Source organism: Sesamum indicum, linkage group LG11, assembly GCF_000512975.1.
Source record: "Sesamum indicum cultivar Zhongzhi No. 13 linkage group LG11, S_indicum_v1.0, whole genome shotgun sequence".
Classification (NCBI taxonomy): domain Eukaryota; kingdom Viridiplantae; phylum Streptophyta; class Magnoliopsida; order Lamiales; family Pedaliaceae; genus Sesamum; species Sesamum indicum.
Genome location: NC_026155.1, coordinates 7057416 through 7072865, shown reverse-complemented (window position 1 = coordinate 7072865; position 15450 = coordinate 7057416). Strand labels below are relative to the sequence as shown.

The window sequence follows — 15450 nt, the reverse complement described above, 5'->3', positions numbered from 1 at the left end:
GAATTATTTTCCGGTTTTGATCATCCCAGAATCTATACCCAAATTCGTCAGTCCCATACCCAATGAATGTACATTTAATCGACTTAGCATCCAGCTTAGTCCGATCATCGTTCAAAATATAGGCTGAACAACCAAACGTACGTAAGAAAGAAAGATCCACTTTCTTACCACTCCATACCTCTTCTGGTATCCTGTTGTTCAACGGGACAGAAGGCCCTCGATTGATCAAGAAAGCAGCCGTGTTGACTGCATCTGCCCAAAACATCTTTGGTAGTCCGCTCTTCAATCGCATGCATCTCGCACGCTCATTCAGTGTTCTGTTCATCCTCTCAGCAACGCCATTTTGCTGAGGTGTCCCCGGGATTGTTTTCTGCATTCGGATTCCATGGTCGGCGCAGTAATTCTTGATACCTTCACTGTTGTACTCGCCACCGTTATCCGATCTGAGACATTTCACTTGTAGACCTGTCTCATTTTCCACTAGTGCCCTCCATCTCCTGAATGTATCAAAGGCATCAGATTTTCTTTTTAAGAAATACACCCATACCTTTCTAGTGGAGTCATCGACGAATGTCATGTAGTACGTTGATCCACCAAGAGATGACACTGGTGCTGGCCCCCACAAATCGGTGTGAACAAGCTCCAACTTTTCTTTCCTCGGAGTTCTTCCTGTGGTCAAGAAGCTCACCCGCTTCTGCTTTCCGAACACGCAGTGTTCACAATGACCCACCTCCACCGATTTTAACTCGGGCAACCGTCCTTTCGACTTCAGCACGTTCATTCCTTTCTCGCTCATGTGGCCCAAGCGATTGTGCCACAGGTTAGCCTGCGATACAGTTCCTGCAAAGGGGATGTTTGAACTGGATCCTCCCGCCATGTAGAGCGTTCCCGACTTTAGTCCTCGAGCCAAAGTCATTGCTCCCCGACTGATCTTCCACTTCGCGTCTCCAAACGTCGTGTGGAATCCATCACTATCCAGCTGTCCGACTGAGATCAAGTTCCTTTTCAGTCCTGGTATGTGTCTCACATCATGTAGGGTCCAGCATGACCCATTCGTTGATTTGATCCGCACATCTCCCTTTCCTACAATCTTGAGGGGTTTGTTATCTGCAAGATAAACTAAGCCAAAATCACCTGAGGTGTATGGCTCCATGATGTCTTTGTTGCTGCATGAGTGGAATGAGGCCCCTGAATCCACAACCCAATCATCGGAAGAACTGCTCACACTCAACAAGAGTGCATCCGTGATCTCCTCCGTCGCGGCATTCGCTGTTCGGCCCTCCTTTTCCTTCTTTGGCGCCCGACATTCGCTTTTCATGTGTCCGGGCTTCTCGCAGTTCCAGCACACCATCTCCTTCTTGCCCTTGTTCTTCCCCCTGGACCTTGACCTTGACCTTCCACGGTATTTACCCCGTGTGTCAGGTCTCCCTCTGGACTCTGTATGTAGCGCAGAGCCAGATGATCCACCCGTTTGCTTTCTACGGGTTTCCTCGTTCAACATCATGTCTCTGATGTTGTCGAACTTCATCTTCTCCTTCCCAGACGAAGTGCTCACTGAAGTAACAACCACATCCCAACTGTCAGGTAAAGATGAAAGCAAAATTAACGCTTTTACCTCATCGTCAAACACGATATCCACAGACGCCAGCTGTGTCGTGAGTTGGTTGAAGTCATTGAGGTGATCGGCCACCGACTTCCTCTCCTCCATCTGCAACCTGAATAGTTTTTTCATCAGCATAACCTTGTTCATTGCTGAGGGTTTCTCGTACATATCGGCAAGAGTCTGTAGAACTTCCTTCGTGCTCTTTGCTCCCTTCACATGATAGGCGACATTCCGAGAGAGCGACAGGATTATTGCGCTCATCGCCTTTCGATCGAGCACCTTCCATTCTTCATCACTCGTCTTCTCGGACTTCTCTGCAAGTGGTTCGTACAGGTCCTTCCCGTACAGGTAGGCCTCCATCTGCATACGCCAAAACCCAAAGTCGGAACCATTGAACCGTTCGACTGGAAACTTTCCCTCCATCTTAACTCCTTGAACCAGGCTCTGATACCAGTTGTTAGGAAATGGATCGGGTTAAGATGGATAACAGGTGGAATATGAAGGCGATAAAAGACACACGAATTTGTTAACCCAGTTTGGATATAAATCCTACGTCTGGGGGCGATACCAAGCCAGGAGAAAACACTCAAAGAGGAGGAAAATTGAGGAGTACAACACACACACACTTGTATGCAAGTCTTCACCACACGTGAAAAACAACACTCACCCTCGTCTCAACTCTTTCTTTTCTCTCTACTCTATTCTACTTTGCTCTATAAAACAATGCTAATAAGAGTAGTATATATAGCCATGACTTATCCTTTTTCCAACTCAACTTGGGATTTCTAAATTGAATGAGGTTATCCTTCTCCAACTCAACTTTGAATCGGGTTATCCTTCTCCAACTCAACTTGGGAATTCTAAGTTGAATCAGGTTATCCTTTTCTTCTTCAAATCAATCTTCACAACTTAACATACAAAGTGTGGAGAGTCGAATCAGAGATGTAGCGTATAAGGCAGAAGATGTTCTTGAATCCCATCTCGTGGATCAACTTCTGTCAAGCCCTGAAGGTGAGAGCTTCATTTTCTCCCCTCCAGATCTGGATTTGGAGAAAGTAACTGGAGAACTTGACTCTGCAAAGGAAGAGATGATGGCGATTATGGAAGGGCGTGAGATGCATTTGAAATATCGACTCATAGGGGGAAAATCTGAACTTGAGGTTATCCCTATTGTGGGCATGGGAGGCATTGGTAAGACTACTTTGGCCCGAAACCTTTATCACGATCCCTCTGTTATTTCCCACTTTGATGTTCGTATATGGGCTACAATATCACAAGACTATAGTGAGGGAGGGATTCTGAATGGCCTCCTTCGTAGTGTTTGGGTTGGTCACCCGCTTTTGGTGCTTAGTAATGAAAGAATGGTAGAGGAATTGTATAAAGGTTTGAAGCGTCGGAGATATCTGATTGTTTTAGATGATATATGGAATAAGAAGCCGTGGACAGTTTTAAGAAAGTGCTTTCCGGATGATGGAACCGGAAGTCGGATCATTGTCACCACTAGGCTATTGGAAGTGGCTGATTACATTGCCTCAGGGAGCTCATATCACCACATGAATCCTCTGAAAGATGATGAAAGCTGGAAGCTTCTTCATCAAAAGGTATTTGCACCAGAAGAAACTTGCCCTTCTGAACTTGTATCTATCGGGAGAAATATTGCAGAAAATTGCAGAGGACTACCTCTTGCAATTGATGTGGTTGGTGGACTTCTATCTCAGGCAGAGAGATCGCAAGTGTTCTGGGAGCAAGTTGCAAAGGATATAAGTGAAGCCGCAGCTGACAATACTACTGCACACTTGTTCCAAATATTATTAGTGAGTTACAATTATTTACCTCATCATCTTAAACCATGTTTCCTTTATATGGGCATTTTCAAAAAAGATTCTAAGATCCGTGCCTCCAAACTCATCAAATTGTGGGTGGCAGAGGGATTTCTGAAACCAATATCAGGTAAAAGCTTGGAGGAGGCTGCGGAGCTGTACCTAAAGGCTCTGGCTGACAGAAATCTTATTTGTGTCCCACGAGAAGAGTTTAAAGGAAATGTGAAAAGCTACAGTATACATGATCTCTTGAGGGACCTGTGTGTGAGGAAAGCTTATGAAGAGAACTTTCTATTCCTCAAGGAACGGTATATCCCAGGAGACATACATTCACGTCGTGTCTGTGCTCATAGAATTCAAGATATTGATAGACCCTGGGATCAAATGCAGCTAACCCGTTCTTTTCTATCCATGGTTGATGTTAGTTGGGAGATATTATCCCTTTTGATTTCTGCATTCAGATTGTTGAGGGTACTGGATATATTGAGCATACGACGTATACAGTTTCCAGGGGAAATAATACAATTGGTCAACTTAAGGTACCTTGCTCTACGCACTTCTAAAGTACCTTCCTCAATATCTAGACTGTGGAATTTGCAATTTTTAATTGTTAAAGCAATTGCGAACTCGTTTAACCGGCATGTAGTGACGCCTGAAATATTAGACATGACACAATTAAGACACATCAAGTTCAAGGGATTTTGTGTCTGGTATGATGATCAGTATAGGGAACATATTGTGGTCCAAGATCAGTTGCAAAGTCTATCTACCATAGCAGACTCTGGACTTACTGACAGGGTTCTTCGGACTATCCCAAACCTGAAGAAATTAGGAATCTTTTGTGATGAAAAATTTGATCATGTGAGAGATCTTTCCCGTCTTCATAAACTCCACTCACTCAAATGTTCATCCTGGCGTGACGCCGACTTGTCTAATCTCATTTTTCCAGATTCCCTCAAAGAGTTGGCTCTGCATAATTGTGTAATTCATGATCCGCATATGAGTAGAATCGGTAACCTGCCCAATCTTCAAATTCTCAAACTAAGATGTTGTGGAATCAAAAACCGAAAGTGGAAGGTAAATGAAGGGGAGTTCTGCCAACTAAAGTATTTGATGATGGCCAGCTTGCATCTGGATTTCTGGGCAGCCGACGATATCTGTTTCCCAAGACTTGAGCACCTGATTATTCGACGTTGCTCAGGGCTCCCTGAAATCCCTTATGGCATCGGAGACATTCCAACACTCAAAGTAATTGAGGTGCGTGAATACTTGCCTCCTCTGCTGGATTCAGTAAGAATGATACAGAAAAAACAGGAGAAAAATGGCAATGATGGCCTTGAAGTTCGTTTAAGCACCACCACTCTGTTACAGTAATAATCTTAACTTCTTTTTTCTATTAAAAAAAACGAATCTTATTGTCTCCCGCACCGATATTACATTGCCCTTACTTTTTGGGTTATGGGAGATTTTTACCTATTAATATTTTCACAATAACCCAAAATTATACACGATGAAAATCTTCATTACTTTAACCTGTAATTAATCAAACAAATAAACTCATTTTGTCCGGTATCTGGATGACCTTGAGTAGAAGAGGAGATTAATTGAGATATCTTGGTTGTCAAACAAATCAACTCCCAGATAACACAAATAACAAGTTTCACAATCACCTTTAATCGCTTGATCTACTGAGCCTTTGTTTTGCCCCAAACTCTCAGTCATATCTTCCATAATCCAAAGCGCTGAACATGTGTTCAAACTCGAGGAGCATTCCAAGAATGAGACTTGTAGATGATAAAATGTCACTCAAGAAATTGTATAAACAGTGCTAAACAAACAGATCTCAAAGCAGATATCATGTTAAACAAACAGATCTCAAGCAGGTATCAGATTATTTGCAACCATATTAAGACTATATGGCAAAGTCCTTACCGCCCAAACCCACTAGGAAATATTACAAAGCAATCCCGTGCCAGCAGCCAGCAGCACTAGGAGCTCCATGGTACCGCTCCATAAAAAAAATCAACAAAGACTGGTGATTAAGTGAATTTAACCATAGTTGTCAAACATCCATTTAAAACTGCACAATCAGTCCAGTCTATTTTCAAGGCAACAAAAGGTTTGGCCCAGTAACATCTAAAAATTGAAAAACACTTGTTTAAAAGATCATATATGAGGACACTCTTGCTATTACAAACTTCTACTCTTTCCAAATTTTAGCAGTTGGAGGAATTACGGGTGCTATGACTCAGCTGAGTATGATTTCCTGTATTCTCCTTCGAGAATTGGAGGATTTTTGGTTGGGTGGGTTCAAAGTGGTCTTTCAAGGAGGCAGCGGGGATTTGAATTCCCCCAGGGGTAAGGTACTAAAAAAGGAAGTTGACCATGGTTTACCAACGAGCCTAAAATTGATACATGTGCACTCTGGGTTAATTATTTTTTTTATTAATAAAAAATAAATAAATTATATTAATATAATAATAAAAATATTACGAGTCGCGGTTAGAAACCACAACTGGAATTAAAAAACTATTTTTTTAAATTTACCTAAGTCGCAGTTTAAAACCGCGACATGGTGTCATGGTTTTTACCCACGACTTGTGAATTGGGCCAATTATCACAAATTATATTATTTTTTTAATAAATTAATTATATTTAATTACTTTTTAAAATTGTATTAATTTTTAAAATACAATGAAACATACAAATGTAATAGTGTATTTTTCTATACAATTCTAAAAGTACAATAAACTATATTGATAAGTTTGCACCAGTGTTGAAACCCTTCATTTGAAACCCGAAGCCACATTCAGAATTTAGAAAAAAATGCAAGTAATACTTGTGATACTATAAATGTATAAATTATTATCTTATATAAAAATACAACAATTCATTAAGCAATTTATTTTATATTAAATACAACAATTCATGAAACAATTTATTTTAAAATATACTGTATTTTTGTTTCTTTTGGAGTGGGTACCATCAATATCTACTGGAGGGCAGCAGTGAAGGCAATAATATATACAGTAGTTGGAAAATTGGTTTCACAAATCTTTACAAGTATCCTCTCCCTGCAACTTATAGAAATAACAAATATCTACTACATATAACAAGCTTTTGCTAATTTTTTATATGAGAATCACAATATATTTTTAAAATTCTTTTATAATAAAAAAGTAATTAAGCCGTGAAAGGGTGTTGCAATAATTTTGGGATAATTTCATTTTTCATACCAAAAGTGTACTCCTTTTTTAATTTTAGTACTTCAAGTTTTCAAGTCATCAGATTTGGTACCTAAAGTTTTTAATTTTCATCCGTTTGAGTACCCTCGTTAACTTGACTGTTAAAACAAAAGGTCACCCAATTTTGTAATGAAAATTAGGCGGAAATTTTATCTATGTAAGGGTATGTTTGGCTTTTATTTTATTCAACAAAAAAAAAAATTCTATTTTGATTCATTTCGATTTCAATTTCATAATTGAAGACAATAATTTTTAAAAAAAATTCATATTATATCTAATTTCTATAAAAAAATACCAATTTTATTGAAAAACACACATTTTTTCCTTTTCTCTTTTTTCTTGGCCACAATGCACATGTTCATACTCTATTAATGAAGGGTTTATGCTATAACTTTTTAAACTTTTTTTTTAATTATTTAAACAAATAATTTTTTTTGTGACTAGTGAAAATGAAAGTTTTAATATTTATAAACAAAATTCTATCAGCCAAAAATAATGATTGAAATGTATTTCTTATTTTCTCACCAAACAACACTATAATATATCAAAGTATGGATCTGCAATTTTATTACATTGAAACCCTTTGAGTGGCTTATTCGATTTTTCTCGATTTATTTTTCGCGAACAATGCGAGTAGTGATTGAACTTAAGATTCTATTAGTTTTTTTGAATATTACTAGGCGACTATCTATACATTACTCTGCATTTAGCATACATTTTTATTTTCATAGTGATTTGAATTGGGGAGGAAATCTTTGAATTGGTATTTCCATAACAATTTAAATTATTCTTTTTTTTTTTTCCTAATAGAAATTGAGTTAATTTTTTTTTTTTTTATATTATTGTCCTCAAATAAGCAATTGAAATAGAAATTTTTTATGTATTGAATAAAATGGAAGCAAAACATGCTCTTTTATAGATAAGATCCCACCTAATTTTTCTTCCAAAATTGGGTTGACTATTTGTTTTAACGGTTAACCTAACGGAGGGTACTCAGATGGATGAAAATTAAAATTTTGGGTATCAAGTCTGATAACTAGAAAATTTTGAGTATTAAAACTGAAAAAAGGGTATAATTTGGGTACAAAAAATAAAATTATCTCCAATAATTTTTATATTTGTGAGGAGATCAGTAAAAGCTGAAATTTTTAAAAATAAAAATTAAAAGTAAAGAAAAAATAAAGTTTAAGTGCTTGAAACAATATCATAATATCGTAATATTTCTATCGTAATATGTCTAAATAATGTAAAAAAAAGGAGAAGCTCGTATTAAGTTCTAGTGTAATTGTATTGAATTGCATCCTGTTTGATAAAAGTTCAGTTTTTAACGGGAGTGGATTGGTCCGGCAATGCGCAGTGGAAGCGAGAAAGCGATCACATGAGTGAAACCTCCATCCTGAATTATCATTTGTCCAAGATGTTCTCATCCGAACAGGTGTAACGCAGTTACGATTCAAGAAAATATTTGAAATTTTTTTAAATGGTTTTGAAAGTTTATATTACCGAATAAAAAGCCCAGAAAAGCTACCTTCTTTCCGTCATCCCACCATACTATGCACGTTTTCGAATAGAGAATTGAGGGGATTTGGGAGAAAAATTAGGGTTTGAGAGTGCAAGAGAAAATTTGGAGGATGCGTGTATTTTTCTTGTGAGAAATAATATTAATATTCCTAAAAGCCCAATAATTTGCACGTGTATTTCACTAATTTATTTCAGTTATAATTGTTTTTTCGACAGCAAAAAATCTGAACGTATCCTACTTATTAACAAATATAAGATTAGATGTGTTCTATTAAAATGCATACAGAATTAAAATTAACGAGTATACAATTATACAATTAAATATGTCAAAAAATATCAAACTCATAAGACTAATTGTATTTTTAAAAAATAAATGACCAAAAGTGCAATAGTTCTATAATTACAAAATAAAAACTGAAATTTTGCCATCGACTTGAAGGGGAAGAAAGGTGGCCCGATCAGGTGTGTGTGTGTATGAGAGAGAGAGAGAGAGAGAGAGAGAGAGAGAGAGAGAGAGAGAGAGAGAGAGAGAGAGAGAAAAAAGAGAGAGAGAGAGAGAGAGAGAGAGAGAGAGAATTAAAAATACATCCATTTATGATATTTTTTATTCCAATAAATTAAAAAATACAAAATTTGCTTACTGGGTATCTAAAATTGATGGAAAATAGATGGTAAGGGAAAATTCCTGATTGCATTTTCGATAATTAAATTGTAATCTCCGTAATTAAATAGTATAATTGACTCCAACGAATAAAATTTAAAAATTAGGAAGACAGTACAACAATTACAGGCACAATTCAAGCCCTTCGTCAAAGCAACAATAAACGGCCTATTAGAGACAGAGATCAATATTTTGTATTAACTATTATTTTGTTACTGATCTAATTGTAATGATCGAGCTAATCCATTTTGAATGACTTAGCTTCTGATTCCTAATTTTTTCACCATCGGTGCCTTAAGGTAGACCAGGCCCGCGAAAGAGTCCGTGATCCAAGTTAATTCCTAAATATCATAAGAATATTCAAGAATTAGAGGTTGTTGATGGAGGAAAAACATAATATATATATATATATATTGATATTTTTAGGAAAGTAATGTGTTGATAAAGAAAAAAAGATCGAAGAACAGAAGTAAAGTTGACATATTTGAAAAAGAAAGCTTAGAGGTCAACTTTACCAAATTGACCCGAATGCAGCGAAATGATCTTAGTTAATTAGTCTTGTCCATGTAATAGGAGTAGGTGAGGGATAAAATAGTATTTTATCTTTACCTATTTAATTAGGGCAAAATTACATTAGTACAAATATAGGATACACATTTCTCATTGGTGGGGGGAGCTAAAAAAAAAAACTTGTATTGTATTCTACTGTAAATTGTGCTAAATTGCATCCCGATTACTAAAATTTCAGTCGATCTCACTTTTTGACGATAATTATTATAATTAAAATCTAAAAACTTGATGATGCAGTATCACAAATCGCATTGTAACTTGTGGGTGAGAATTGAGAAGTGATTTTCGTTTTTATATAAGTATAAATAAGATATCAAATTTTATTTTCTTTTCTATATCAGTATAAATAAGACATCAAATTTTATTTTAGAAAGGAGTGGTTAAATTATTTGGATAAAATAAAAAAAAATAGTTTATAAGATATTTGTAATTAATTTCAAAATAGCCCATTAAAATATCAAAAACAAATTAAGAACTCTATACTTAAAAACAAAAAAGAAAAGATAAATATTTATAAGCTCTTAATAGTTTAATTTTTAAGCTTATAATTTTTTTTTTAAAAAAAAATTACCAAATACTTTATAACATCTTTTAAACACCCTAACGTAGGTGTTTTTAGAAACATATCACCGGGATGGTCGGAACAACTAAAATAAGATAATTTTCACGAAAATAAAATAAGATAATCTTCCACTCAAATTACTAATATTCCAAAAAAAAAAAAAAATGAAAGAGAGAACAGCAGCTGGAAAGCAACCCTCTTAAGTAGGGGGAGTTTTGAGGCGAGAGGGGACGAAGCAGGTGGGGGAAGGGGGAAGAAGATTGTAATTATTATTTTGAATTTTTTTTTATAAATTATAATTATATATTATAAATATATTTTAATAGTTATAAATTATATATTATACATTAAAAATAATTATATATTAATAGGCCTAGTTTAATCGGTTGACTAAAAAAGGTATTTTAGTTATTATTTTAAAAAAAATAAATTCAAATTAACTAAGGAACGGTGTGATTATTTATTCTTACTTTTAATATTAAAAATTTCGTAGAAATTTTTTAATATTTTAATACATCAGGAGTTCAAAATAGATTTAACCCAATTAGTTTACGGTTGCAACTTGTATGTATGGTGTAGTACCAGTCAACAACTTGTAAAAGAAGTTAATTACAACAACATATTTTGTGTTTTTGTGTGGGGATGTATATGGCACCAAACACAATATTTCTTTATCAATGTAAAATCATAATGTCATGTCAACTGTACTTAATTAAAGAAAGAACAAGTTGCAAATTTTAATTAACAGACTGTGTGATATTAGTCTTGAGATTTGCGCAATTAATTCATAAAATAATTATACACTTCACCGGCCAGCCATATTCCCTTTGAATAAGTCAGATTAATGTTTCATCGTGTGTATTATATATGTGCTTGGGTTGAAAACACCAACATTAAAAGTTGCGACTGTCTGAAACTATTTTCTTCTTGTGAGAGCTAGTGAGGAAGAAAAATCAGGTGAATATGGCTTACAACCTTGAATCCCTTGTCCAAATCCTAGAGCAGTTGCTGGATCATCACCAGCCTCTTTGGGTTCTTGATCCCAACAAGAAACCACGACTTGAATCCCTCTTAAAGAAGGCCTGTTTCTTGAAAGAGTTTTTCGAAAATTCTTCTTCAGCGGCGACTAGCTATAGATTACAAAGTGTGGAGAGTCGAATCAGAGATGTAGCGTATAAGGCAGAAGATGTTCTTGAATCCCATCTCGTGGATCAACTTCTTTCAAGCCCTGAAGGTGAGAGCTTCATTTTCTCCCCTCCAGATCTGGATTTGGAGAAAGTAACTGGAGAACTTGACTCTGCAAAGGAAGAGATGATGGCGATTATGGAAGGGCGTGATATGCATTTGAAATATCGACTCATAGGGGGAAAATCTGAACTTGAGGTTATCCCTATTGTGGGCATGGGAGGCATTGGTAAGACTACTTTGGCCCGAAACCTTTATCACGATCCCTCTGTTATTTCCCACTTTGATGTTCGTATATGGGCTACAATATCACAAGACTATAGTGAGGGAGGGATTCTGAATGGCCTCCTTCGTAGTATTTGGGTTAGTCACCCGCTTTTGCTGCTTGGTAATGAAAGAATGGTAGAGGAATTGTATAAAGGTTTGAAGCGTCGGAGATATCTGATTGTTTTAGATGATATATGGAATAAGAAGCCGTGGACAGTTTTAAGAAAGTGCTTTCCGGATGATGGAACCGGAAGTCGCATCATTGTCACCACTAGGCTATTGGAAGTGGCTGATTACATTGCCTCAGGGAGCTCATATCACCACATGAATCCTCTGAAAGATGATGAAAGCTGGAAGCTTCTTCATCAAAAGGTATTTGCAGCAGAAGAAACTTGCTCTTCTGAACTGGTGTCTATCGGGAGAAATATTGCAGAAAATTGCAGAGGACTACCTCTTGCAATTGATGTGGTTGGTGGACTTCTATCTCAGGCAGAGAGATCGCAAGTGTTCTGGGAGCAAGTTGCAAAGGATATAAGTGAAGCCGCAGCTGACAATACTACTGCACACTTGTTCCAAATATTATCAGTGAGTTACAATTATTTGCCTCATCATCTTAAACCATGTTTCCTTTATATGGGCATTTTCAAAGAAGATTCTGAGATCCGTGCCTCCAAACTCATCAAATTGTGGGTGGCAGAGGGATTTCTGAAACCAATATCAGGTAAAAGCTTGGAGGAGGCTGCGGAGATGTACCTAAAGGCTCTCGCTGACAGAAATCTTATTTGTGTCCCACGAGAAGAGTTTAAAGGAAATGTGAAAAGCTACAGTATACATGATCTCTTGAGGGACCTGTGTGTGAGGAAAGCTTATGAAGAGAACTTTCTATTCCTCAAGGCACGGTATATCCCAGGAGACGTGAGTTCACGTCGTGTCTGTGCTCATAGAATACAAGATATTGATAGACCCTTGGATCAAATGCGGCTAACCCGTTCTGTTCTATTTATGGGTAATGTAAGTTGGATGATATTATCCCCTTTGATTTCTGCATTCAGATTGTTGAGGGTACTGGATATATTGAGCATAGGATGTATACTGTTTCCAGGGGAAATAATACAATTGGTCAACTTAAGGTACCTTGCTCTACGCACTTCTAAAGTACCTTCCTCAATATCTAGACTGTGGAATTTGCAAGTTTTAATTGTTGAAGCAATTGCGGACTCGTTTAACCGGCATGTAGTGACGCCTGAAATATTAGAGATGACACAATTAAGACACATCAAGTTCAAGGGATTTTGTGTCTGGTATGATGATCAGTATAGGGAACATATTGTTGTCCAAGATCAGCTGCAAAGTCTATCTACCATAGCAGTCTCTGGACTTACTGACAGGGTTCTTCGGACTATCCCAAACCTGAAGAAATTAGGAATCTTTTGTGATGAAAAATTTGATCATGTGAGAGATCTGTCCCGTCTTCATAAACTCCACTCACTCAAATGTTCATCCGGGCTTTATGTTCACCATCACTCCGATTTGTCTAATCTCATTTTTCCGGATTCCCTCAAAAAGTTGGCTCTACAACATTGTGTAATTCATGATCCGCATATGAGTAGAATCGGTAACCTGCCCAATCTTCAAATTCTCAAATTAAGTAATTGTGGAATCAAAAACCGAAAGTGGAAGGTAAATGAAGGGGAGTTCTGCCAACTAAAGTATTTGATAATGGAACACTTGCATATGGATTTCTGGGCAGCCGATGATATCTGTTTCCCAAGACTTGAGCACCTGATTATTCGACATTGCGCATGGCTCCCTGAAATCCCTTATGGCATCGGAGACATTCCAACACTCAAAGTAATTGAGGTGCGTCAATACTTGCCTCCTCTGCTGGATTCAGTAAGAATGATACAGAAAAAACAGGAGAAAAATGGCAATGATGGCCTTGAAGTTCGTTTAAGCACCACCACTCTGTTACAGTAATAATCTTAACTTCTTTTTTCTATTAAAAAAAACGAATCTTATTGTCTCCCGCACCGATATTACATTGCCCTTACTTTTTGGCTTATGGGAGATTTTTTACCTATTAATATTCTATTAATATTTTCACAATAACCCAAAATTATATGTGATGAAGATCTTCATTACTTTAACCTGTAATTGATCAAACAAATAAACACATTTTGTCCGGTATCTGGATGATCTTGAGTAGGAGAGGAGATTAATTGAGATATCTTGGTTATCAAACAAATCAACTCCCAGATAACACAAATAACAAGGTTCACAATCACCTTTCATCGCTTGATCTACTGAGCCTTTGTAATTGAGGTGCGTCGATACTTCCCTCCTCTGCTGGATTCAGTGAGAATGATACAGAAAAAACAGGAGAAAAATGGCCATGATGGCCTTGAAGTTCGTTTAAGCACCACCTGATGGGGATCTCGTGAGCAGTAGATGATTGAGCAAGGCTGACCAATAGGTCACACGCGAGGTCGCAGGTCAACATGGCAAAAGAACATTTGTAAGATCGCAATTGAAGGTCGCAGGATTACACGTGGCATCTTGTGGCTGGATGATGTCTCTTTCGGGTTGGGCGGATCCGAATCCGACCCATAAATCCATCCAGACAGGTGTCTTGCCGTGGAATAGCTTAGTCACTATATGCGCAAGCATGGCAGCGACACCTATGCCAAGGGTGGGGCCCAACTCCACCATCTATAAATACTCCAAGTTTGAGAGAGAGGAGGTACGCACTACTCACACATTTCACTTACTTATCAAGATCGCTATGGGCAAGCATGGCAGCGACACCTATGCCAAGGGTGGCGCCCAACTCCACCATCTATAAATACTCCAAGTTTGAGAGAGAGGAGGTACGCACTACTCACACATTTCACTTACTTATCAAGATCGCTACAGTTTTCTTGCGACCCCGTCTGACTTAAGCATTGGAGTATCGTTGTCAGCACGATCCCGACTAACTTTTTGTTTTATTTTCAGATCAACTGATTCGGATCGGTGACGTGAGAGGTCGTGGTCGGAGATCGTGACCAAACGTGATCGAGTCGATCACCACCCATGTCGTTTAAGCACCACCACTCGGTTGACAACACAACCAACCAAAAGCAAAATCAGATTACAGAAATGGCGAAAGACAACCGCGTCGGAGAGATCGAAGAAGAAGAAGAAGAGGCTGCGCCGCTGCTATCGAAGAGCCCTGAACCCGAGGCGGCCCGAACCATCAAGACAAAAGTGCCGGAGGCGGAGGTGCAAGTATACAAGCAAGGGAAGAGTCCGATTGACGTCATTAAAATGGCTGTGAGCGGGTGGGACCAGGACCAGCTGGAGGTCCGAGAAATTCTGGAAAAGTACGGGTTCAAGTCGGTTTATGCGTTAACACCCGGATCGGGTCGGGGAGTGCCCATCAGGTTTAATCCGAGGAACGGCCGGTCATTGCTCACTGACAGAGATGGCGCCGTTGTTTATCTTGACGGAGAGCCTAAGGACTCATTGCTCCAGCCCATTACCAAGATATTATTAGGAGTAGCAGTAATAACCGTAATGATTGTCTTGGTTATGAAAGAGACTCCAAGCTGGGCAGAAAAGCTCAACTTCTCAGGTGGTCGTATTCCACCTTGGGTTTTAGCTTGTGCAGTTATTGTTTTCACTCGATCGCGGAAGAGTTTTCTAGAAAAACACCTACAGTGAACCTTTGGACACTTCACTTAAGTTGGAGAGAAAAGGTTTTTATCTTTGCTACTTCGAGTGGCATAACTCATTCATCCACACGTGAGACTACCAAACTGCTGATAGTTTTGGTTTTGGTTACAATAGGAGAATGTTTTGGCTCCATAAGAATTGTTCAATGGATGCTTCAAACTAGAACTACGAGCGATATTTCCAACTTTTGTTGTCTCCATAAAAGATCATACAACTATAATTTAGACCTGGTATAGGATAGCTTTTTCTTCCTTTATTATGCTTTACTGCTGTGAAGAACTGAAGCTGAGTAGAAAAGCACT

At 37.7% G+C, this 15450-nt stretch overlaps 3 protein-coding genes across 3 annotated transcripts; all 3 read left to right on the top strand.

The window, feature by feature from the left end:
• Positions 2525-4829, top strand: LOC105173808 (putative late blight resistance protein homolog R1B-14). The gene has a single exon (XM_011095687.2). It carries the CDS (start codon positions 2692-2694, stop codon positions 4795-4797), a length of 2106 nt encoding a protein of 701 aa, XP_011093989.1. The 5' UTR covers positions 2525-2691; the 3' UTR covers positions 4798-4829.
• LOC105173807 (putative late blight resistance protein homolog R1B-14) lies at positions 10857-14548 on the top strand. The gene is made up of 2 exons (XM_011095685.2): positions 10857-14174; positions 14429-14548. Exon 1 carries the CDS (start codon positions 10946-10948, stop codon positions 13409-13411), a length of 2466 nt encoding a protein of 821 aa, XP_011093987.1. The 5' UTR covers positions 10857-10945; the 3' UTR covers positions 13412-14174; positions 14429-14548.
• On the top strand, positions 14573-15136 carry LOC105173478. The gene has a single exon (XM_020698059.1). The coding sequence runs from the start codon at positions 14573-14575 to the stop codon at positions 15134-15136; it is 564 nt and encodes a 187-aa protein (XP_020553718.1).

Coding starts and splice junctions, on each gene's coding strand:
- LOC105173807 (XM_011095685.2), top strand. CDS start 10,946: ATGGCTTACAACCTTGAATCCCTTGTCCAAATCCTAGAGCAGTTGCTG.
- LOC105173478 (XM_020698059.1), top strand. CDS start 14,573: ATGGCGAAAGACAACCGCGTCGGAGAGATCGAAGAAGAAGAAGAAGAG.
- LOC105173808 (XM_011095687.2), top strand. CDS start 2,692: ATGATGGCGATTATGGAAGGGCGTGAGATGCATTTGAAATATCGACTC.